The sequence below is a fragment of the Penicillium coprophilum genome (genome assembly GCF_028826855.1).
Source record: "Penicillium coprophilum strain IBT 35676 chromosome Unknown utg000002l_segment0_segment0, whole genome shotgun sequence".
Taxonomy (NCBI): Eukaryota; Fungi; Ascomycota; class Eurotiomycetes; order Eurotiales; family Aspergillaceae; genus Penicillium; species Penicillium coprophilum.
Window position 1 is genome coordinate 579,907 of NW_026622721.1, and position 22,930 is coordinate 602,836.

General features: G+C 48.9%; 10 protein-coding genes across 10 annotated transcripts; 5 read left to right on the forward strand and 5 right to left on the reverse strand.

Annotated features, from left to right (window-relative positions):
* Positions 1 to 283: 283 nt before the first annotated feature.
* Positions 284 to 682, reverse strand: N7500_001619 (uncharacterized protein; the record flags this gene model as incomplete). The annotated part of the gene is made up of 3 exons (XM_056672765.1): positions 284 to 450; positions 511 to 542; positions 600 to 682. The coding sequence occupies 3 exons, from the start codon at positions 680 to 682 to the stop codon at positions 284 to 286; spliced, it is 282 nt and encodes a 93-aa protein (XP_056536284.1).
* A 369-nt stretch (positions 683 to 1,051) lies between these two features.
* On the reverse strand, positions 1,052 to 2,074 carry N7500_001620 (putative short-chain dehydrogenase/reductase family protein; the record flags this gene model as incomplete). Its single annotated transcript, XM_056672766.1, has 4 exons — positions 1,052 to 1,108; positions 1,164 to 1,347; positions 1,404 to 1,943; positions 2,010 to 2,074. 4 exons carry the CDS (start codon positions 2,072 to 2,074, stop codon positions 1,052 to 1,054), a joined length of 846 nt encoding a protein of 281 aa, XP_056536285.1.
* Positions 2,075 to 2,552: 478 nt separating this feature from the next.
* Positions 2,553 to 4,262, forward strand: N7500_001621 (glutamine synthetase family protein; the record flags this gene model as incomplete). Its single annotated transcript, XM_056672767.1, has 5 exons — positions 2,553 to 2,985; positions 3,049 to 3,305; positions 3,359 to 3,411; positions 3,485 to 4,174; positions 4,232 to 4,262. 5 exons carry the CDS (start codon positions 2,553 to 2,555, stop codon positions 4,260 to 4,262), a joined length of 1,464 nt encoding a protein of 487 aa, XP_056536286.1.
* Positions 4,263 to 6,234: 1,972 nt separating this feature from the next.
* N7500_001622 (malate synthase) lies at positions 6,235 to 7,854 on the forward strand (the record flags this gene model as incomplete). The annotated part of the gene is made up of 1 exon (XM_056672768.1): positions 6,235 to 7,854. One exon carries the CDS (start codon positions 6,235 to 6,237, stop codon positions 7,852 to 7,854), a length of 1,620 nt encoding a protein of 539 aa, XP_056536287.1.
* A 1,488-nt stretch (positions 7,855 to 9,342) lies between these two features.
* On the forward strand, positions 9,343 to 9,765 carry N7500_001623 (uncharacterized protein; the record flags this gene model as incomplete). Its single annotated transcript, XM_056672769.1, has 1 exon — positions 9,343 to 9,765. One exon carries the CDS (start codon positions 9,343 to 9,345, stop codon positions 9,763 to 9,765), a length of 423 nt encoding a protein of 140 aa, XP_056536288.1.
* An 812-nt stretch (positions 9,766 to 10,577) lies between these two features.
* N7500_001624 (putative IgE-binding protein) lies at positions 10,578 to 11,249 on the reverse strand (the record flags this gene model as incomplete). The annotated part of the gene is made up of 2 exons (XM_056672770.1): positions 10,578 to 10,949; positions 11,007 to 11,249. 2 exons carry the CDS (start codon positions 11,247 to 11,249, stop codon positions 10,578 to 10,580), a joined length of 615 nt encoding a protein of 204 aa, XP_056536289.1.
* A 1,367-nt stretch (positions 11,250 to 12,616) lies between these two features.
* N7500_001625 (beta-glucosidase) lies at positions 12,617 to 15,935 on the forward strand (the record flags this gene model as incomplete). Its single annotated transcript, XM_056672771.1, has 3 exons — positions 12,617 to 13,243; positions 13,298 to 13,460; positions 13,528 to 15,935. The coding sequence occupies 3 exons, from the start codon at positions 12,617 to 12,619 to the stop codon at positions 15,933 to 15,935; spliced, it is 3,198 nt and encodes a 1,065-aa protein (XP_056536290.1).
* A 1,175-nt stretch (positions 15,936 to 17,110) lies between these two features.
* Positions 17,111 to 17,843, reverse strand: N7500_001626 (HD domain-containing protein; the record flags this gene model as incomplete). The annotated part of the gene is made up of 2 exons (XM_056672772.1): positions 17,111 to 17,742; positions 17,798 to 17,843. 2 exons carry the CDS (start codon positions 17,841 to 17,843, stop codon positions 17,111 to 17,113), a joined length of 678 nt encoding a protein of 225 aa, XP_056536291.1.
* A 1,062-nt stretch (positions 17,844 to 18,905) lies between these two features.
* N7500_001627 (uncharacterized protein) lies at positions 18,906 to 20,436 on the forward strand (the record flags this gene model as incomplete). The annotated part of the gene is made up of 2 exons (XM_056672773.1): positions 18,906 to 19,743; positions 19,805 to 20,436. The coding sequence occupies 2 exons, from the start codon at positions 18,906 to 18,908 to the stop codon at positions 20,434 to 20,436; spliced, it is 1,470 nt and encodes a 489-aa protein (XP_056536292.1).
* Positions 20,437 to 20,701: 265 nt separating this feature from the next.
* N7500_001628 (MFS transporter) lies at positions 20,702 to 22,474 on the reverse strand (the record flags this gene model as incomplete). Its single annotated transcript, XM_056672774.1, has 3 exons — positions 20,702 to 20,816; positions 20,837 to 22,202; positions 22,261 to 22,474. The coding sequence occupies 3 exons, from the start codon at positions 22,472 to 22,474 to the stop codon at positions 20,702 to 20,704; spliced, it is 1,695 nt and encodes a 564-aa protein (XP_056536293.1).
* Positions 22,475 to 22,930: the final 456 nt, after the last annotated feature.

Consider the following 22,930-nt stretch of genomic DNA (forward strand, 5'->3'; position numbering starts at 1 on the left):
AGAGTTTGAAACAAAGGTAATGTACATTATACATTTTGAACAATATTTGGTGACTGTAAGATTGCTTCAATTCAGACTTATCAATTTCCGTGATGAAGCTGAGACAGCATTAACTCCCCAATATATGCCCATTCTCAACGCATGTGATGCCTTGGAATGCACCAAAGCCCAAAATCCTAAAGCCCAACCCCTCGAAACTCCGGCCAAACGCAAATCGCAAAGCAAAAACAAATTCCATCCTCCACTTCAAGACTACCAGCATCTTGAAGTATGAGTCGGATGTTTATCGAACGTTGTACATGTCAAGTGCATGTTGGACATCATGCAGACTATTCTTGTCGCCATATGCATCCATCAATTGTTGGTTTCGCGCCAGGCGTTCCTGTTCCTCCAGCATAGATTGTTCCTGCCGCGACTTGGCCGCGACGTAATAGTTGTATGCGCCGAAACCTGGGGCGAGTCAGTATGAACCACTACACCATCAACGGAATACGCATAGATTCGACCTACCCAGTCCTATTGTGGCCATCAGAGGAATGAGCCTAAAATCGAACAAAGTCAGTTGAATAGTCCGAAAAAAAGGGGGCGGCTCAACTTACAGCCGGCCATTCCGAAGCTTGAGGCTAGGAGTCGGGGGAGTTCCATATGATTTGTTGGCACCCGGGAGAGCAAATTGAGACATGTTAGATACGATTTGTAGAATGTTCCTATGAATCTTGAGGAGGTTGAAATGAAGAATCCAAGTTAAATGAATTCAAGCCACGGAAGAGGCGGAATGCGGGGGAATCGTGACGTGAAAGTCCGAGGATCGCTTCCGAGGATCGCTCCCGAGGTCTTATAGGCTGGCTGGACGATCATGCCACATTTCCAAGGCCTCATCATACAATTCATATAAAATTGCGTGTACGTTACGTTCCAATGATATCATGAAATCGTGTGATTCGCATGAAATGATTGAATCTCAGTCTTTATACTCGATATTTATATCGTTTCAAAAATGGCATTTCCCAGTATCATATGAGAGCTAGAACTTGCTGATGGTGCAAGTAAATTAATTGCCGTTGTTTTGAGGCGCAGGGGTGGCCGGACCCTCCGGTGTAACATAAGCCTGGCATAGTTCGTTAGCGCAATCCGGGGAAAACCACCCTACACATCACGCTTACCTTGGTCATTCCACCATCGACCACAAAATCCGTTCCATTCACAAAGCTACTTTCATCGCTAGCCAGGAAAACCACAGCATGAGCTTGTTCAATAGGTTCACCGAATCGGCCAGTAGGGAAGTGCACCTCCCGACGGAAACGCTTGGCCTGATCATCACCCAGCCAGTCCTGCAGAAGAGGGGTACTGTACCTTCGTGAGCTAATGTGAAAAGAAAAAAAATGGTTGTAAATGGAACTTACTTCAGGGGAGCGGGGCACAGAGCGTTGAAACGGAATCCCTCCCGGGCATGAACGATAGCCAACTCCCGAGTCATTGCCAGGACTGCACCCTTGCTCGCTGTGTACGCGAGCTGGGGAGTGGCAGCGCCAACCAAAGCAACCACACTAGCTGTGTTAATGATACTGCCACGGGACTTCTTGTGACGACGCAGACTGAGGACAGCGTGCTTGCTGCCGAACCAGACACCCTTAACATTGATGTTATGTGTGAGATCCCAGATCTTCTCAGGTGTATCGATAGCATCTGCGTCGTTCGCGTGCATAATTCCAGCATTATTGAAGATCACGTCGGTACCTCCCCAGCTATCCTGGGACTCAACCATTGCCTGTACGTCCGACTCCTTGGACACATCACATCGGATCGACTCAACTCGACCAGCGCCGGGAACTACCTCCTTTACTTTGGCCAATGCCTTGGCGAGAGCGGGCTCGGAGACGTCGGCCATGAGGACATTGGCACCTTCGCGGGCGAAGAGGATACTGGTTTCGAGACCGATGCCACTATTCAAGTTCAGAATCAGTTCATGCTGCTTTTTGTGTCCGTCTGGGATCAAACATGATACATACCCTCCAGCACCTGTGATGATGGCATTTTTGCCTTGAAGACGTCCTTGGGGAGTGGTGGCAGCCATTATGACCTTATCTTGGAGCTTTGTTTGTCTTGTGGACAGTCTAGGTTAGCAGTGGCTCAACTACCAAGACTACAGCAGTGTAGCGTCTCTAGAGGATACGGTATAGAGGGGGCTACTTACATCGACTGAGAATAGAAATAATATGGGAGTTGTCAATAATATCGAGTGTGTTGTACGGAAGGTATACGCGGGGCAGGGGCCCCTGGAGGTGTGGATCCCATTAAGTAAGCGGTGACGATGTTGGCCCGAAGCGGTAAGGCGTCACCGATATCTCGCTGATAAGCTTCCAAGCTGTCCAGGTGCGTTGGTCACTAGCCACTGGCTTGGAGTCTCTGAACTTGATTTACCTGATTTGGGGGCTGACTTGGAACGTGCCTTTTCTCTTTTTATCACTTTTCCCACTCAACCTTACCCTAGTTCTGTTCAATACTTTGGATCCTTGTACTTCTTATCTCTCACCCCTTAGACCCGATACATCATGTCGAGCCCCGCCGACCCCGAGGTCACAGCCGAGAACATCGCCGAAATCCTCAAGAATGACACGAAAGTGAAGGTGGCAGGAGTGGATGTGGATGGTATGCTGCGCGGCAAACTCATGAAGAAAGACAAGTTCTTATCCATCGTCACCGAGGGCTTCGGCTTCTGCTCCGTCATCTTCGGCTGGGATCAACATGATGCGACGTATTATAAGGAGCTGGCCATCAGTAATAAGGAGAACGGATATCGCGACCTTGTCGCAGTCCCAGATCTACGCAGTTTCCGTCGCATTCCTTGGGAGAACAATGTACCCTTTTTCCTTATCAGCTTCTTGGATCCAGACACACGGGAGCCGGTGTGCGCCTGCCCAAGAGGATTGATGAAGACTGCAGCCGCCAAAGCCGAAGCAGCAGGGTATCGGGCAATGGCAGGAGGTATGTCCGACCGCAAACTAGGTTGTGTGCAATTCAATAGCTGATCGGTCTGATTCTACCCAGCTGAATATGAATTCTACCAATTTCGCACGCCGGGTAACCATGCCAGCCCCGAACAGGGCGCATCTGCAACGGCAGCCTTCCTCCAGTCAAACCCAGTCGATTCATTGCCGTCGTTGACAGAAGGCATGTTTGGTTATTCAATCACTCGGCCGCTCCACAATCAAGATTACTACTATGGCATCTTTGACGCCTGCGAGAAGTTCCGATGTGATATTGAGGGGTGGCATACTGAAAGTGGACCTGGAGTCTATGAAGCTGTTAGTGACATGAGAGAGTGAGCGGGTCGCATTGGGACTAAACATCGTGATAGGCACTACAATTCGGCGAAGCGAAAGACATGGCCGACAAGGCGGGGTTGTTCAAGTATGAGTGTTCCTTTGCCAGCATTTCGTGTGCTTATATCATGGGTCCATTGCTAACCAGGATGTCCGCATAGATACGTCGTCAAAGCATTCGGAATCAAGCATGGCATCACCCCATGCTTCATGGCCAAGCCCCGACAAGGCCTGCCAGGAAACAGCGGACATATGCACATTTCGCTCGTCACGGCAGACGGAAAGAATGCCTTCATTCGGGATACCCCCGATGCTTCCCCGCTATACCCCGATATCGCTCATTTGTCCGACTTGGGTCGACACTTCCTGGCCGGCCTTCTCGTCGGTCTTCCGGACATTATGCCGATCCTGGCCCCGACGATCAATTCCTACAAACGCCTAGTGGAGAACTTTTGGGCACCGGTTACAGTCTCCTGGGGACTGGAGCATCGGGCTGCGTCAATCCGTCTGATTACCCCACCGACAGCCAGTCCAAAGGCAACCCGGTTCGAAGTGCGCGTACCAGGTGCGGATACCAATCCGCATCTCGTCCTAGCGGCGATCCTGGCATTAGGATGGCGGGGAGTCGAGAAGAAACTCGAGATCCCCGTGCCCCCTCTTGCCCGCGGCGAGGAGATGGGCGGAGCCAGTGATCAGGGTGTACGTCTGGCCAAATCCTTGAAGGAGGCGATCGTCACATTTACACGGCCGGAGAGTGTCGCACGGGAAGTCTTTGGCGATTCATTTGTCGAACACTTTGCCGGAACTCGAGAACACGAGGTGCGATTGTTTGAAGAGGCGGTGACTGATTGGTACGTAATATCATACACAGTGATGTCTACTTGGAGGCTGACTTGACATTTTCACAGGGAGATGAAGCGGTATATCGAGACCGTGTAAATGCCGCGTTTCCTTTGGTCGCTTTTCGGGTTAGGAGACGCGGGAGATGTCGGGGAAGAATTGTACATAGTCGCATTGGCCTAGAAATGGGCATGTAAGGGCGCGTAAGGGCACGGTGGCATACCTCAGATATATACCAAAATGACTTGATTGGATCGGAGGTTTTAAAGTTACAGTACCTAGGTGTCCCGGATTTTCGCCGGGGTCTATCTCCGCTTGTCTGAGGATCGGACAAGCTCGCCGTATCGGGACCTCATCCGGGCACCTGGGCATCCGCGTGGGCTTAGTAAGCCGGAGAACTGGGGACCTTCCAAATTCACAGACCCATGGCTCCCTGGGATTAGCCGCACAGGGTTGTTGACCCTATGTTGATCGTATTGCTCCCCTTCTCAATTGGTTGAATGGCTATGATATTGACATGTTTTCCTTTAGGGAGGGAGCTAGCTATCAGTACGGACGTACGGAGTACTAGATTCTCTATGTTGATCTTCACGTCATCGCCTATCAAAGATCTTCGCGATCAGCTTTCTACTGTACATCGACCGTCACATCGAACGAGGTAGACGGACGGTCAGAAGGTAGTGGAAGAACCTGGGCATATTTACAAGTCCTCAGGGTATACACTGATACAGGCTAGAGGTAGGAGGTCGCTGGCCACTTGTAGGATCGACTCCAATGGAGAATGGAGCTGCCAAATTAGTCTCACCTAGTGAAATTGTCCGTTTCCTTCATTAATCTGCTCGAGATTGCAACATGGCTGGTACAGTTAGAGTTCTCCGAATCGAAAAAAGACAGCTCAGATTATTCTGGAAAAGGATATTTGATTGCTAAGAGGAGACATCCCATTCATTTGGATTGTGAGGTATCATAGATACAAAGTTCATTTATACATTCAAGATATCTGATATGCCATGGCTTTGACGACTACGTTTGTTTCTCTTCTCAAACCCGAGTTCACGCCTTTGAAAATGCCAGAAGCTATCGTAGGTACGGCCGCCAGGGCCTTGTGAGAACCGCCTATAAAGGATCATGTTAGTGTGGTAGATCAATATCAAAGTCCTCAGATCGCTCTCAATGACTCAGTGAGCGATCTCTACAATAAGGTGGACCTCGGCCCGGGGGACCTCCACCTCCACCTCCAGGGCCGCTTCACCTGGCTTATGTAATTATCAGGTGATCGCACTTGGGGCATGCTCGGTCTTGCTCGGTGATCAAAAGGCAAGGCGGTGGGCACCGAACCCGAACAGGCGAACTTGCACGGCGTGAAAGTCGGGGTATTTGTAGAGTTAAGACATAATTTCGCTCCCGAGCGACATCACATGCGCTCACATGCCGACGAACACTGGGTGAGACAGAATACCGCCGGGACAAGTCGGATTCGGATATGACTCTTTTTTGAACCTTGCAAGATATGGTTGATCAGAGTGAGCCGCGGCTGATTGGAGATTCCGGGGCATGCGGAGAGTATTCTGCAGCCACTTTTTCGGGTGTAGCAGGGGTGGGTAACTTGGGATTGAGAAATCGTTCAAGGTTTTGCATATTAGATTGGAGAATTGGTCACTATCATTTAATACGAGGCAAGCTATATAACTTGTCAGGTCTTCCCAAAGATGACCAAAGTGAATTTGATAAGACTGCGCGGCGTACGCCGCTTTGATTGGGGGTGAGCGTGTTGAAGCTCCAAAAGACGGGGAGCGGGAAAAGTCGGCCGAGAGGAAGAAGTTTTCCGTGGGAAACTTCTAAGACCTTGTCGCCTTTACTATGGAAGACAAGAAACGGTCAAATGGGATTTCGGCTTATCATTGGGCGGGTCCAGAACAACCGCGGCAACTTCAGGTGGCTCTGACGTATTTGATCCCCTCGGGCAGATGGCTATATAGAAATATAGTCTCTTCCTTTTTCTTTTCAAATTGATTTTTATTTGTTCTGTACATGGACTCCTAGTCTGAATATCTATACACATATATACATCATGTCTCACGTTGAAACACAGCTCAAGGATGTCGCCATCCTGGGCGCTATCAATAACGATACTCGCAAGATCCTAACCAAGGACGCATGTGCCTTTTTGGCTCTGTTGCACCGCACTTTCAATCCCACCCGCAAAGCTCTTCTCCAGCGCCGCATCGATCGCCAAGCCGAGATTGATAAGGGCCACCTCCTCGACTTCCTCCCCGAGACTAAGCACATCCGTGAGAATGACGCCTGGAAGGGTGCTCCTCCCGCTCCTGGCCTCGTAGACCGCCGTGTCGAGATCACTGGCCCTACTGACCGGAAGATGGTGGTGAACGCATTGAACTCCGATGTCTGGACTTACATGGCTGATTTCGAGGATTCGAGCGCCCCCACTTGGGACAACATGGTGAACGGTCAGGTCAATCTGTACGATGCTATCCGCCGACAGGTCGACTTCAAGCAGGGTGAGAAGGAATACAAGCTCCGGACCGATCGCAAACTGCCCACTTTGATTGCCCGTGCTCGTGGCTGGCACCTGGATGAGAAGCACTTCACCGTCAATGGCGAGCCCATCTCCGGTGGTCTGTTCGATTTCGGTCTCTACTTCTTCCACAACGCCAAGGAGCTCGTCGCCCGCGGCGCCGGTCCTTACTTCTACCTCCCCAAGATGGAGTCGCACTTGGAGGCCCGTCTCTGGAACGACGTCTTCAACCTGTCCCAGGACTACATTGGTCTGCCCCGCGGAACTATCCGTGGTACTGTCCTGATTGAGACCATCACTGCTGCATTCGAGATGGACGAGATCATCTACGAGCTCCGCGAGCACAGCTCCGGACTGAACTGCGGCCGCTGGGATTACATTTTCTCCTTCATCAAGAAGTTCCGCCAGCACCCCAACTTTGTCCTCCCCGATCGCTCAGATGTCACCATGACCGTGCCTTTCATGGATTCTTACGTCAAGCTTCTCATCAAGACTTGCCACCGTCGTGGCGTTCACGCCATGGGTGGTATGGCCGCACAGATTCCTATCAAGAACGACCCCGCCGCCAACGACAAGGCCATGGAGAGTGTTCGCGCCGATAAGCTGCGCGAAGTGCGCGCCGGCCACGACGGCACCTGGGTTGCGCACCCTGCTCTGGCTTCTATTGCCTCTGACGTCTTCAACACATACATGCCCACCCCTAACCAGCTCTTCGTCCGCCGCGAGGAAGTGAACATCACCGCCAACGACCTCCTCAACACCAACGTCCCCGGCAAGATCACCGAGGAAGGCATCCGCAAGAACCTGAACATCGGCCTCAGCTACATGGAAGGCTGGCTCCGTGGTGTCGGCTGTGTCCCCATCAACTTCCTCATGGAGGACGCCGCCACAGCCGAGGTTTCCCGCAGTCAGCTGTGGCAGTGGACCCGACACAACGTCACCACCGCCGAGGGCAAGCGCATGGATAAGGCGTTTGCGCTTCGTCTGCTCCAGGAGCAGGCTGATAGTCTGGCGGCTAAGGGTGGCAAGGGCAACAAGTTCCAGCTTGCTGCTCGGTACTTTGCTGGCCAGGTCACTGGTGAGGACTACGCTGATTTCCTGACCAGCCTGCTGTACAATGAGATCTCTTCTGCCGGCAGTGCTGCTAAGCTTTGAGTGTGGCTGTGATTTTTATGATGATGAATACCCTTTGTTTCTTTTTGCCCGGTCTCACTTGAACATGACCTCTACCATTTGCCATCTGGAGTTAGCATAGTTGTATAAAATTATTTTACTTCGATCAATTTTTACCAGTGTAGCGTAGTGCATTGCTTGCTTTGTCTAGTTGAAAAACTTTTAATGTACAACTGCTCATTACTGTAGATGCTCATTATTGTAGTAAGATAACCACGAGAGGATTAGCCACCATCTCAGAGATCTGCTAAGCCATGAGCCTCACTTGATCAAAAATCCCTACGAGCTAGCATGGAGAATGCGCCCAATATCAGTGGTCCCACCTTATATAATACAGTTGCCAGCTATACCCTTGATATTGTCATAGTGGCGGAAATGCTGGTTGATAAACCCAGCCATCCCAAATGCCTATAGGACCTCGGAGACTACCCAATGGCAGTCGAAGAGAGTGCACTTTAGGATATCAGTGTCTTCTGAGCTTGGGCCCTGGATCGATGTAAAGTACTTGACATTAGCTAGGTGGTCGGAGCGTACTTGACGGCTTCATATAGTAGGAAGGGTATTATTTCACAAACATAAGTCTTGTCTTTGAAGGCTGATAATGAAATCTTCTATTAGCGGCATCGTTCTTTCCTACCCCGGGGCGTATATTTGCGCTGTATGGAGTCCTATAGATGATAAGAGAGGAGAGGTAGATGTAACTTTGAAAAACACACCTTGCCTTTGTTGTAAAAAGAAAAGAAAATAGTAGTAATTTTGATATCAATTAGTGTTTCTAAGGGTAAGAGCCTCATCAGTCGTTCGCATCTAGGCAGCAACTATATTTCTTGTCGCCAAAAGCGCTCCCAGTGCCTCTCTTTGCTACCAGATGCATGCACGCATGTATGTATAGAAAATCACTCACTGTGATCTGACTTGAATGGTTACAGTTTTGTTCAACCGGTCCTGCGAGGCAGGAATAGGTGCCTAATATTGTAAGGGACAAGCAGGAGTAGCTCATGATGGCAACACTAGACGCGAATGACCGGGTAAAGTTGCCTTTTGGTCAGGGATTACTGCAGGCAGGTCAGATGGCTTGTCTGTGTACTTGATCTGAATAGCATAAAAGGATCATGATGTCCTGTGTGTGCTTCTGTAGCTCAGACGATTCCCTCATTCCAGAAATAGCAAGGTAAGCCAACCACCTCCTTAGGACTCTTCAGCACGCCAGTTTCGTTGGTTTCATGTGAGAAGTCTATTAGAAACTAATGCGTTGTGTGTCAATGGTCCTCTATTTTTGACATTGTTTGACTTGCTACTAGGTATGCAATAGAAGATCTATATCACAAAACCTGTGGCATATACATGGCGCAGGGGCCAAGTGATAGATGACTAATTGACTAATGCGCCTCAAAAGGACCCCTCATCAGTCACGAGTTCGATATGCAATCCATCCTGACTCTTGTGTACTTGATGTGCTACTTGACCACGATGGTTGAAGGACTTACTCGTTACCATAACACGCCTCCGAGCGACGCGATCATCGTCCATGATAGACAATCGCTGAACGATCTGGTCAAGGTCAACCCGGAAACAATTCTCCATGCCGAGAACGGAGGATACTACCTCAAGGACATGGAAGAAGCGGTCGTTGCCATTACTGCTGACGACCTATGCAAAGAGCTTGACGTTGCCTTTGCGAGCATTGATGCCGGGGACATTGGCGAGGACTCTGAACCCGAGAACCGAGAATCCGAGTCTCTCGGAGGGGCAGATACCACGAAGAGGTCCGCTTCTTATTCTCACGATAAGCGTAACAAGTGCTCCCATCCTCGTTGCTTCAACTCTGCAACCTGTTTGACCTACTCAAATTGCCATGTGTGCTCCACGAGCACCCGGAAGGTTTGTATATAGAATGTGATGACGCATGGTTCTGAGACGAGGGAGACTTAAGAAGGCGCGGCCAGGGCAGATGAGGCCAGAAAGAAAAACCCCCCAAAAAACATGACTGAGAATACCAGCTATTTCAACAAGCTGAGTTTCTCCGTGATTTATTAGCTGAAGGGACTCCTGTGCCAATATGTGAGCGTTAATTGATATCGTTCTTTGGCTTACTGAAACCGCGTTATGTTGATTATATTCTACTGCGTGATGTTGTGGTATCTAGAAAAAAAACAAAAAGAGGCGTTCTGCTCGCCAAGCCACCGGGTCGTCGTAAGTACCAGTACGGAGTACAATATAAGCATTTACTAGTAATGACTAGTAGATCATAGCGTCACGTACTACATCTAACTTCCAGGGCTGGTGGCCTGCTGAGGTCAACGCCTCTCCTGCCATTTTTTCCCTATCGTCGAACAAGAGTGACATATTCGACTCTGAAATTCCGTTTGATTGGCTCTACTATCATTCGAATGGATAAAACGTGGGCTGTGCTCTGTTTCAATCACCGTAACATCTTGGTCACGGGATTTGCTTATTTTCAGTTCGACCATGGATCATCTTAACGTTGTGGGCTTGAAGACCGTGGTGTCTTTCAATCAAAGTTGATTCAGACACCAGTTTGCCCAGAAGATCCAAAACTGGTGCCGAGGAGAGATACCGAAACAAATACAACATCAACGATAGAAATATAGAGATATCCAACTGCATTCTCAATATCTTTCTCAGGGCCACACCTTAGCAGTCATACTATACATCCAAAATACCAAAATCCGGACTCAAACTCTTTAGATGTATTCCCAAGCGACGGGAGTGGTGGTGTTGACAGCAACAGCCAGAGCATCGAAACCGAGGCAGTCACTAGTCTTGCCAGTGGGGACAGTGGCATTCTTCAAAGCAGCAAAGACCTGCCACTTGGGGGCGGCAGCAGCGCCCCGACGAGAACGGCGGTAGGTAGCGGTATTGTTGCTAGTAGGGCAAGCCATGAAGCCGGATGCACCCTGGCCGTTGTAGCTCCAGTGACCGAAAGACGAACCGGGAGTGTAGACGAAAGGACCATCGGAGGAGCCAGCAGGCTCGTAGGCGGAGTGGGGAGAGGTAAAGCGCAGAGCACCCTTGTTATCGACGTAGATGGCCTGGCCACCGGGGACCTCGACATCCTAGATAAAAAGTCAGCGAACAGGAACACTGGAACGACAAATGGGTGAGCCACTAACCAAGAAGTGGCTGTTGGCAATCACAGTCTGATTGGTGTCGGGAATTCCGGGGATGGGAGAATAAGTTTGGGCGTGACCACCGAGCCAGAAGTAGGTGCCGGCGGCATTGAGAGGCAGCAAGTGGACGGGAGAAGCGGAGCGAGCAGAAATGACGCTGAAGGCAGCGTCAGAGCTCTTGGGCTCCTTGGAGCCGGGGATGGCTGCCACAAGAGGGGCGAGAGCGAGAATAGCGGAGAACTTCATTGTGAGGAAGAAAGGTATAGATTGGATATTGAATAAGAGAGATAGAAAACTAGGAAGAGACTTGAGCGGATCTACCAGGGTCATATATAGGATGGGCACAGAAAGGGACGTGCTTGAGTAACTCCATAAGCGAATTCATCGGAGAAAACTTCTGATCGACATAGGATTCTGGTGGAGTCGAAACGAAGAAACAAGAAACAGAGAGAAATGAGTGATCTACACTATAAGCCCAGGATGATATGGAGCCACGAGGCCCAAAATGGGAAGAAAGCCGAGTCAGCGAGTGGTAGCAAACAACTCGAATACAATCTAGGTATAACGCAACATAATGTCTCTACCCACTGTACACTTAGTCCATTAATGGTTTCGCATTCAGGAACATGATAGGATCCAATTGATTGCAGAATCTCCACTGAACATCGGATCAAATGGGATCCCGCACATGATTTTTCTATCTCGATTGTTTACACCGTCATCTTCCTCCATCTTGTGCTAATTAACACCCAAGCAGACAGAATTACCAGATGGCACCCCAATTGATTCGAAACATACACGGTTGAAACACGAAGATCCCAATAGAAGAGCGTAAAGAGCTGTTTCAGAGAAGTCATAAAAGTTCGACAGCGAGTAGGGATCGACAGGACTTATCGGAACTCCGACAGATTTTGCCTAATAAGAAGAAGAAAACGGCAACCTCTAAGCTGCGCCATATGGGATCCACGATACCCACATTGTCTCAGGGCACATCGTGCTTGACATTATTGGTTTGTGCCCTTAGTTGGCGTGATCTAGGGGTGATACCTGTCCGATATTGTGCATATATACATCATGAGTCGTGATATTGCAATCTTTGATCTAGAAGTTCTTGAAATAGTCTCGATTTAATATATTAATCTAAATCATATAACTGTGACAGTCAATCTGACGCCACCAACTTTAATAATTCTTATGTACATCAATCTATGGCGCTATATAATTCTATCAAGGACTTCGAGCTATACATAATTGAACATGATTAGACCTAATATAGCCACCCCTCTTACCAGCACTACCATGTGGAGTTGTGAGGTGAAATCATGATAATAATAGAACTGCGCTATCAGAGTGGTCAATACCGCAAAGTGAAACATAGACATTACATTATTCTCTATTGCGGAAGAAGGATTACAACATAGGTTGCATGATAATCTCATACCTCGATGTTGACAAAAAGGGGCATACCACGTTGGATATAACATGATGTCAGGTGACCCACCATTTTCTCCGTGACGCGTTGGAGATAGGACAAGACTCAATCTACTCCTGGCCAAACTTGTCCTCGATAATTTCCAGATACAGTCTGCAAAATCATGGGCATCAAAGATTGAATGGCTTCCCCACGTGCCAAGGCCGATGCCTCGCGCTCTGTCAAATCCTCTCACCCTCCTACGCGTCGCGGCTATACGTCACTACAGAATCCACCGGTCGAACACTCAACATCAGAGAGTAGTTCTGGACAAAATGATGGCCTGGATACTCCTTCGAGTGGGGATGAGTCCTCTGAGCGGTCCTACATAAAACTTCGATCTATGAAACACGGCAGAGCTCGAGATGCACGACCCTCGAGCTCCAAAACAAATGGCTCGAACCCCGCTCCCATCGATATCCCTAGCGACAAGCGTGACGTTTCAAAGCGCATAAACGATCTTCTCGAGGCGGATCGAACCGCGTTGTCGCATTCATTCGCTACAGATTTGGAGGAAGGGCACTCGGACAGAGACTCTCTGCTTTTCAGTGATCGATACAGTGACGACTATGGCAACCCACCTGATAAGAGCTTGCTCTTGAAAGACAAAAAGAGTGAAGATGGACACAAAGGATCTGACTGGAGGTCATTATTCCGTCTGCATTCTTGGTGGAATGTTACCGGCATGTTGATAGTCGCGGTACTGGTAGTATGGTTTTCGATCAGAGGTTTACCCTGGTCATCTACCAGAGCTGTCAGTGACGAATTCGTAGGTTCTCGCTCTTCAATCGGTCGTTTGAAAATCTGGACCTAATAATGGTAGAAAACGGTCCCCTGGTACCCGACTCCCCTCGGCGGAACAAGTGAGCAATGGAAGGAAAGTTACGGCAAGGCACAAGAAATGGTGAGGAGAATGACCCTCGCCGAAAAAGTGAACGTTACAACTGGAACAGGTTGGCAAATGGGACTTTGTGTTGGCAATACCGGTAAGCGCTTGATTTACTATCAATACTGTGGCTGTGCGTACGCTTACACGAAAATTGCGTTATCTAGGACCCGCCGAGCTCGTCAAATTCCCTTCTCTTTGCCTCCAAGACGGCCCACTCGGCCTCCGATTTGCGCAAAACATTTCAGCCTTTCCCGCAGGGATCACCACCGGTGCGACATGGAACCGCGAACTCATGAAAATGCGGGGCCTAGCTCTAGGGAATGAAGCGCGGCTGAAAGGCGTTAATATAATCCTTGGTCCATCCATGGGGCCGCTCGGCATGATGCCTGCCGGCGGTCGTAATTGGGAGGCATTTGGCTCAGATCCAGTTTTACAAGGCGTGGCTGCAGCAGAGACAATTCGCGGTATCCAACAGAACGGAGTTATGGCCACCGCAAAGCACTTTATTGGCAATGAACAAGAACACTTCCGTCAGGCATTTGAATGGGGTACACCAACTGCACTTTCATCTAATATCGATGATCGTGCATTGCATGAGGTATTTGCCTGGCCCTTTGCCGAGAGTGTACGTGCCGACGTGGCTAGCGTCATGTGTTCCTATCAAATGGTCAACAGCAGTTATGCTTGTGAGAACAGTAAACTCATCAATGGGATCCTGAAAGATGAGCTGGGGTTCCAAGGGTTTGTGCAGTCAGACTGGCTGGCTCAGCGTTCAGGCGTGCACAGCGCCATTGCGGGCCTAGATATGAGCATGCCCGGTGACGGTCTTAGTTGGGCCGACGGGATCCCGCTCTGGGGGAGTGAATTGACTCGGGCGGCATTGAATACATCTGTTCCTATGGAGCGTTTGAACGATATGGTTACTCGCATCGTGGCCGCCTGGTACCATCTCGGACAGGACTCATGGGAACCTCCTGCACCTGAGGGCGACGGCGGCCCGAACTTCTCCTCCTGGACAAAGGAGCGGGTTGGACATTTGCACGAAGGCTCACCGGATAATGAGGCAACTGGCGTAGTCAACAAATTTGTCGACGCACAAGGAAAAGGCGATCACGCTCATTCTATCGTTGCTCGCCAGATCGCTGCGGAAGGCACTGTGCTTTTGAAAAACATCAATAATACCCTTCCACTCTCGCGGGAAAAGTCTACACCCAATGGCAAATACCGGGTCGGTGTATATGGCGAAGACGCTGGTCCCGGCCAAGGACCAAACTCCTGCGTTGACCGAGGATGTAATCAAGGAACCTTGGCATCTGGTTGGGGTAGCGGAGCTGTAGACTTTCCATACTTGGTCAGCCCATGGGAAGCACTGCAGCATGCGTGGTCGAAAGACTCTGTCGATGCCAAAGCTTATTTGACGAACAATGTTGCGCCCCAAGACCTCACAGAGCAGGATCTCTGTTTGGTCTTTGTGAATGCAGATGCCGGCGAAGGGTTTATTCGCAGTGGTGGGATTGATGCAGACCGAAATGACCTGTTCCTACAAAAGAACGGCACTCAACTAGTGGAGGGCGTAGCCAAGCACTGCGGAGGTGGCCAAGGTAAAACAGTGGTAATTGTACACTCCGTTGGCCCCGTTGTGATGGAGTCATGGATTGACCTTCCTGGGATACACGGTGTGTTGTACGCCAATCTGCCCGGGCAAGAAAGCGGGAATGCGTTGGTGGACGTATTATTTGGGGATGTTGACGCCAGTGGACGGTTGCCATACACCATCGGACGAAGTCTAGAAGACTACGGTCCAGGGGCACAAGTACTTTATGAGCACCCAGACTCATCCATTCCCCAAGTCAACCTCGATCAAGGCCTGTATATTGATTACCGTTATTTCGACAAGTTCAACATCACTCCCCGGTTTGAGTTTGGCTTCGGCCTGTCCTACACAACCTTCGACTATACTGCACTGAGCATTGAAAAATTGCAGAAGAAGTCTCAATGGCCTTCGAAACGGCCCGCAGACGAAGTTGAACCTCCCTCATACGACAACAAACTGGAGAACCCCACTAGCAATCTATTTCCTCCAGGTTTCCGCGCACTCCGCAAATACATTTATCCTTACCTGGCCACCCTAGAAGGGACCGAGCCCGGCCCATACCCATACCCGGAAGGATACAGCAAATCCCAGAACCCATCCGCTGCAGGCGGCGGACCAGGAGGGAATCCATCGCTCTACGAGCCCATGCTCGAAGTCACTATTGAAGTGACAAATACCGGCCCCCGCGCAGGACAAGATGTGATACAGGTGTATGTTTCCTTCCCCGAGGATGTCGCCGAGCATCGTGGACTGGGCTGGTCCCGTGAATCGATTGAATTTCCTGTGCGTGTTCTACGGAATTTTTCGAAAGTACTCCTTCAACCAGGCGAGACTAGAAATGTCAAAATGACGTTGACCCGGAAGGATCTCAGCTATTGGAGCGTTCGCGCGCAGAACTGGGTGCTGCCTATAGAAGGCAAATTCCGTATTTGGGCGGGGCGAAGCTCTAGAGACTTACCCCTCGTGGTCGAATTCTGATCCTTTGCTGGTCTTGAAATACTATTAATATTGTGAACGGCAGACCTGTGCATTGTCTTTGTGGGTTAGCACCCCAACACGGCGTCACGTCCTTCGATGCCCTCCCTCACTTATAGCTCACGATTTCCGTGGATCAGAGCAGAGAAGATATAACTGAATAGAAGTAGCTCAGTCTATTAGAACCTATACTGATCAACCCCCTGTTAACGGTAAAAAGGCAAGCGGAGAAGAGAGTATCTAGCCTTAGTAGGACTTCTACTGGCTTTACTTCTTTCGGCCTCAGAGCTGTACTAATTTCACACACAAGTACTAAGATCATCGATAAACAACATCAAAGTGACACATATATACTCTCCCCCTTCTCATCATACCTGACCCCAGACCATGTACCCCGGGATCTGGCTGGACTGGCCAATCGGCTCCCTCGGCTGATCTTTTGAGGAAACGCTGCTCTCGGACGCCTTCAGCGATCTGGGAAAAATATCTCAATACTACATTGCCACTCAAATAATGATTCTTTTGTGCGCTAAAAATAAGGGAAGCTTCTCTTTTGTCGACCTTGTATTTATGATTAAATCCAGACTCTCTTCAATTCTCTAAGTCAGTCTTATGATAGATAATATCTGCAGGACCAGGAACGGAATTATTCCGCTGTGATTGAACCGTTCTCTATAAACCACGATGGCCCTTTCGGCACAGCATCCATCCATCCTTGCTCTTTTCTTATCATGATCTATTTCGCTCGCAACTATTTGACGCCAGGAGTGTGTCTAGTGCCAGGTCCTTCTTGGCAAAGATCTTCAACCTTTAGAGATTCTTAGACGTTGCGAATGGAAGGAGTAAACACTATACAAACTACACCGGAGACATAGGGATTATGTACGACTCATCCTTCCAAGTATTTCTTTCCAGCTCTGTATGGATCATCCCTCCTGTGTACTGTATAGTTGGTTTGTAGCATGTTTTGGTTCAATTTATTGCCTATCAACTATATGAAAGTTTCATTCGATCTTCTCGTTCACCAGAATAGAGGAGTTCTTTCATCGTCCACTTCTATAGACAGAAAAGAAGTTCACAGAAAGAGAATTATCAAAACTTACCCGGACATTTTGACTATCTGAGCAAATGATGAACCACCGTATGTATGGTCTTCTCTCTCACCTAGTAGAGTTGAATCAAATGGGTTCTCTCTCCTCAAGGCATGCTGGAGCCAAATTTCGCTCCTTCATGACCACATCGGCCCATTCCCTTACCTCCGGCAAACAAATGTCATCAAGTACATGATAGAACTCCGAAAGATCCCGCCCAAGACTCCTCTCATATTCAATAGTCTGCAGTACCATCTCCAACTTATCAATATCATGCACAAACCTAGCTTCAAGCGTACGGTTCTCCTCGTACTCCTGGAACAGCCCTAACACTCGCTCAGACGCATTTGCACATCCTGGCGCAGAGCCTAGCAAAGACTGACCTATATACTCCATTGTTGCTGTCTCTCTCCGCGATTTCTCCTGTTTAGTGATATGCGTATGCAGCGGGGTAATATCCCCGACGAGACACTCGGCCATGTCGTGCACGAGACTCATTTCGATACATCGGGCGATACAGAGTTGAGATGCTAGCGGGGGTGGGCAGAACATCGTCATGATGGCCATACGGTACATATGTTCCGCGATGGATTCACCATGCTTGATGCCGGCTTGTTGCCAGCCTTCTCTTTTCGTAGTTTTGAGGAAGGCTAGGAGATGGAAGAAGGGAATTGGAGAAGTGGTGCCCTCTGGAAAGGTGGAGGGAAGTGTAGATACAACTATACAAATTTAAGCCAAGTATCATTGTTGTTGAGTAGGGGTATAGCTATTTACCGGATCTTGGGTCCCATTCCAGTGGATCAGGATCAATTGATCCCATCTTCGTTTTTTCAGACTGGTAGAGAGTTGAAGACGTGGATGAATCGTAACGCCTAGGGTAAACAATGGAGAGGATAAGAGCTACAGCAGGTAGCCTCAGATTGAGTATAGTAGCGGCGAAGTGGCTACGTGGAAGACTAGGGCTTGCTTTGATTCTATTACCTTAATATATACATCAACATGGTTGAATATAACAGCATGGCATTGCTACAATGTGACAATCATTTCCAGTTACGTCGGATGTCGATTTGATGATTGACATAGGGCACGGTGGGTCGAGAGGCGATGACACCATCCATAGTTTACGCGTGGAACTCCTTGCTGAAAGAGCCTTGTTTGACTTGCTTTTTGTGGTTACCTACATTTAGGCATATACCAAACTATCGAATGAGATGAGTTTCTATCAAAGTCAGGCATTCTCCAGTTACATCATTTACTACAGGAAATACGAAGCATGCTACATTCGGCCAAGATTGCTGTTATGTTTTCAGCTTCTAGTATGGAGAACTGCACATAACTTCTTGATCACTATACCATCCAAGACGTCATTTATTTGCTTGGATCCGAGTACCGTAACAGGAGGTCAGATGCTCCGTTGAGAGCCTTTCTTTAATGGAAGTCATTGATCTTTGCGAAGATACTTATAAAACGCAAGCATGGCTTTATAAGAGCCATTGAGAGCCCTGCAACGCAATGATCTCATTGAACTAGATGCAGCAATAGCGGTCAGATTTAGGACAACGATGGATGCGTTTTCATGAGGCAACAGCGGTGAGAAGACTCGATCAAATGATTCTATCACCTAGTATATCGTGTCTATACGTTGCAGAAGGCTCGCATATGTGTTTCATATTCTGCTAGGGTTGCAGGTGGTGAGCAAATTGAAGTGGAAATTCCGGTCCTGATTTGATGGGCAGAATGTGTTACGTTATGGCTTAGGTAGCCAGGCATAGAATCCAATATTTGCCATATTATCATAGTATAGAACTATATATGTATACTACAATCCTCTCTTTATCTCTACTATCTACGAGCAGAAATCATACCATCATCACATTCTACAATGACGATCACTGCAGAGGAACTTTTTGATGAACTTGGCCAGAAGTATGAGGATATCTACGTCGATAATCCTGGCCTCGAAGACATAGTCCAACTTGCCTTAGCAGAGCTCAAGCCGAACAGTCAAGTTCTTGATGTTGGTTGTGGCACTGGAAAGCCGGTAGCAAACCTCATTGCCAGCGCTGGTCACGATGTCCATGGCATCGATGTCTCACAGCAAATGATCAACATCGCCAAAAAGCAGATCCCCGGTCGATTTGAGAAAAAAGACATGTTGACTTTTGAGCCGGAGACCAAGTTCTCTGCCATCTTTGCTATTTTCTCCTTGTTCCAACTCTCGCATAGCGAAACCTATGCCATGATGTTCAAGTTTTCCGACTGGCTGAGAACAGGTGGTCTTCTTGTTCTGGGAACTATACCCAGCACAAGCCTCGTTAAAGACCAGAGTCTTTATGATCCTACAGGGCAGGTCGTTCGACATGCGGAGATTCTGTTCATGGAACGGAAGTACTTTGGAACTTTGTACTCCCAGAAGGGATGGCAGAATCTGTTCCAAAAAGCTGGCTTTGAGATACAAGTCGAGAAGTTCTACTCCTTTACTGATCACCAGCCGTATAAGAATGAGATTCAGGAACACTACCTTATCATCGCAAAGAAAACTGTGGATCATGCACTTATGGGGCCTTACCCTCTTCCGACCTCGTATCGCGGGCCACATCCGCTCAGTGAAGGTGCCTGGGCTCCTTTTGCGAACAGACTAGTTCGAGATGAATTCGATGCCGTACTGGACCTGTTGAAAGATAATCAGAATATTCTCGATGTTGGCAGCGGCTACGGAAGTGAGTTATACACACACCATTTTGCTTTTAGAAGAGCTTTGACACTTAGTTTCACTCACAGAGCTTCCTATCGCCATCGCTGAACGAGGAGGCAACGCCTTTTCAGTTGAACCAAATGCTGAACGAAACTCTCTCCAAGTGAAAAATGCACACGGCGTTGAAATTCGTGCTGGATCAGCTGAGAACATTCCATTCCCAGATGCAAAATTCGATGCCGTCGTCGCCATGTGGGTACTGCATTATGTGGATGATTTGGAAAAGTCACTTCGAGAGATGGTACGAGTCGCGGATCGTTCCAACCCCAATGCTCGAATCATCATCGTACAGGGAGCACCGGATAATCAGCTCGTGAACCTGTTGAATGACGTTTGTGGTCCCCTCAGTGCTGAAAACACTCGCGTTGATCACCAGGGGTATCTTCTACATGTTGCCGCCAAGGTCTTTGCTGAACATGGGTTTGGCAAAATCGAAACTTCCCGTGTTAATGCTTTCTGCGCCTTTCCTGAGGAAGATCTGGCGGAGAGATGCCAAAAGGCAGCCGAGGTACTTGCCGGCTTCTGGTTCAAGGAAGACCCGAATTATGAGCAAATGGAGAAAGCGCTGATTCCCCATCTTGAGCTACATTTCAGAGACCGTGAACACGCTGTTGGAGATGAGGTTGCGATTCTAGTGGCAAAGCCCCTTCCAAACTGAGACTCAATATGACTGCCTGGAGATATGGCTGGGAATCATTTCGGGAATCCTTATTTTAAAGTGAAGATAAGCCCGTCGGGCAATATAATGAGAGACCAGATTTTTGACAGAAACGTACTACCTCTGGATAACCCGGGAGCGAATTTTAGTTTGGATGCTAATACAGGCAACTCGAGACTACCGCATGTTTAACCAGCAGGTGGAAGGTAGGCAAAGGGACAAAAGTAGATTGCATTCATAAATCTATATAAACCCAAAAATGCTATTAACCACGCTGGGCAAATCTACTTCGCCTCCGCAACTCCGGCCCAAGCCAGTACAACAAAAACATGCCTCCCACACAGCCCACGGTAAGACCCGCCAACACGGTCGCCCCCTGGCTATACCTAGATGATCATACATAGGTCCGGACACAAGAATCGCCCCAAATGCGAGATATGCACGACACATATCATTGATCGCAAACAGACTGGCACTATAGGTGACATAAGCCACGGCAATGTAGCTGAATATACACTGAAGAACAAGCGCCATGCCTGCTACCTCCAGGACCATACCCACCGTCGGGACTATCCAGTGGATGGATTCACGCGAGGTCCACGCAAAAATAAACAAGCCAATAGGTACAAGGATACTTCCAAAAAGCGCGGGAATGAGTCTTTTTTCTGGCTGGGGAACTTGACCCCGACGAAAGTCCCCGTTCAGGGAGTAGTGGGTGAACCAGAAGTAGTATGGGATGACTACGACGGTACCCACGATTGCGGCCAGGAAGATCAGACCAAGCTGCCCAAGGGTCATATGGTAAATTCCAATGTATACGAGCGGCAGGACCTCGAAGTACGAGTAGAAGATGGCGTAGACAAGCCCGATATAGATCGTGCTGAAGAGAATGGCAGGGTCCAGCGCATTGATCTTCCAAGGAATGACCAAGGCCTGGTAAAGAGTTTGCATAGTCGAAGTGTTTTTGACCTCAATCTCGGACTGGGATTGGAAGGCCGGGTTGCCTGTAAGAGCTCGGAGCCTTTTTGCGCGCAGATGTAGAATGGCTGGACCGGAGGTCTCGGGCAGGAAGATGAGAAATACAAAACAGATGCCTGCGGCCCAGAGAACTTCCCACATAGACCAGTGCCAGCCCTTCACGGGGACACTAAAGCCTGCAATAACTGGGGCGACGGCCGGACCTGCGACGGAGCAAGTCCCCCAGATGTAGAGGCCATACGGAAGATTCGCAAGGTCAGTAACGTCGGCGATGGATGCGCCGCCGGTAGCCAGCCCGGGGGAACCAAAGAAGCCCTGCAGAAACCGCAAAATCAAAAAACCCGGGACATTATTAACGAGCGCAGTCGGAATACTGAGTAGTAAAAAGACTGTGACAGAAATCCCATAAGGCGGATTGCGACCTATTGATGGGATTTCTGAAAGGGGACTGAAAATCATAGGCCCTGTACCATACCCCAGCACAGACAGTGCCATCCCCATGGCGCTCACAGAGCGATTTACGCCGAACAGTGTCATGAATTCTCCCTCTGCAGGCGAGAAGATGGCGACTGACATGTAGACCATGAATGTGAAGAGGTTGACCGAAATACACACCAGGAGCTTTGCGGCGATTGACCAGTTATGCGGATTGTCAGGGTCCTGATCGGAATACCAGTCGACTCTAATTGACCCATCGGACATAATTGTGGGTTCGTTCCATAAGGGTTGTTGCTGCTCTTGTTGCTGTTGCTGTATCACGGATGGGCTCTGTGCCTTGACCTGAGTGCCTGTTCTTGCTATCAACGATGGTGTTCCTCATGAGCGGGTTGAGACCCTCCAACGTACTGCCTTCGGACACTGATTCATTTCCGATGTGGGTCCCCTTCTCACCCTCTAGTGTGCTCGACTGGTCATGAGGGATATTGCTGCCAGCTGCAGCAAGTTGATATGCCCGGGGTAACTTAAACTCTGGCCTCTCCTCAGTGGGCTTAAACAGACAACCCCTCGAGAGCCAGCGGCAGATCAAGCCAACTGGAGAGTTAGTGAGGATGTGAGCCATGAGGCTTCGTGGAGGGAATTGGAGGGGAGAATAGATGGATGAATTTTGGTGTTTGTCTGCTTTGGGAAAAAAACCACGAAGCCAGGCATATGGTACGATTTCACACCAATGCCCTTTTAGCTAGACATTGGAAAGATCCTACCCCTAGAGGGTCATCGTACATGACCCTGCATGACCCGCCAAGGAACCTTTACATAACAACGCCAAATGGGGTATATGAATATGAGAATCTATCCCATGTGATGTTTTCTCGCCGGTATTGTTCCCATTGTTCTTTGGGAACTCGTGGGTCACCCAGGGATCTATCCCATGTACAAACAACCCCGCGAGATGCAAGGGGGTGGTTCTCACAGCCAGCCATTGGCCTTATGGTCACTGTGGAAACCTCGGACACAGGAATGTTCGCGTTTGAGGTTGCATTGCCTAAAGAAATCGAGAAAATTATAGAAGTCGACA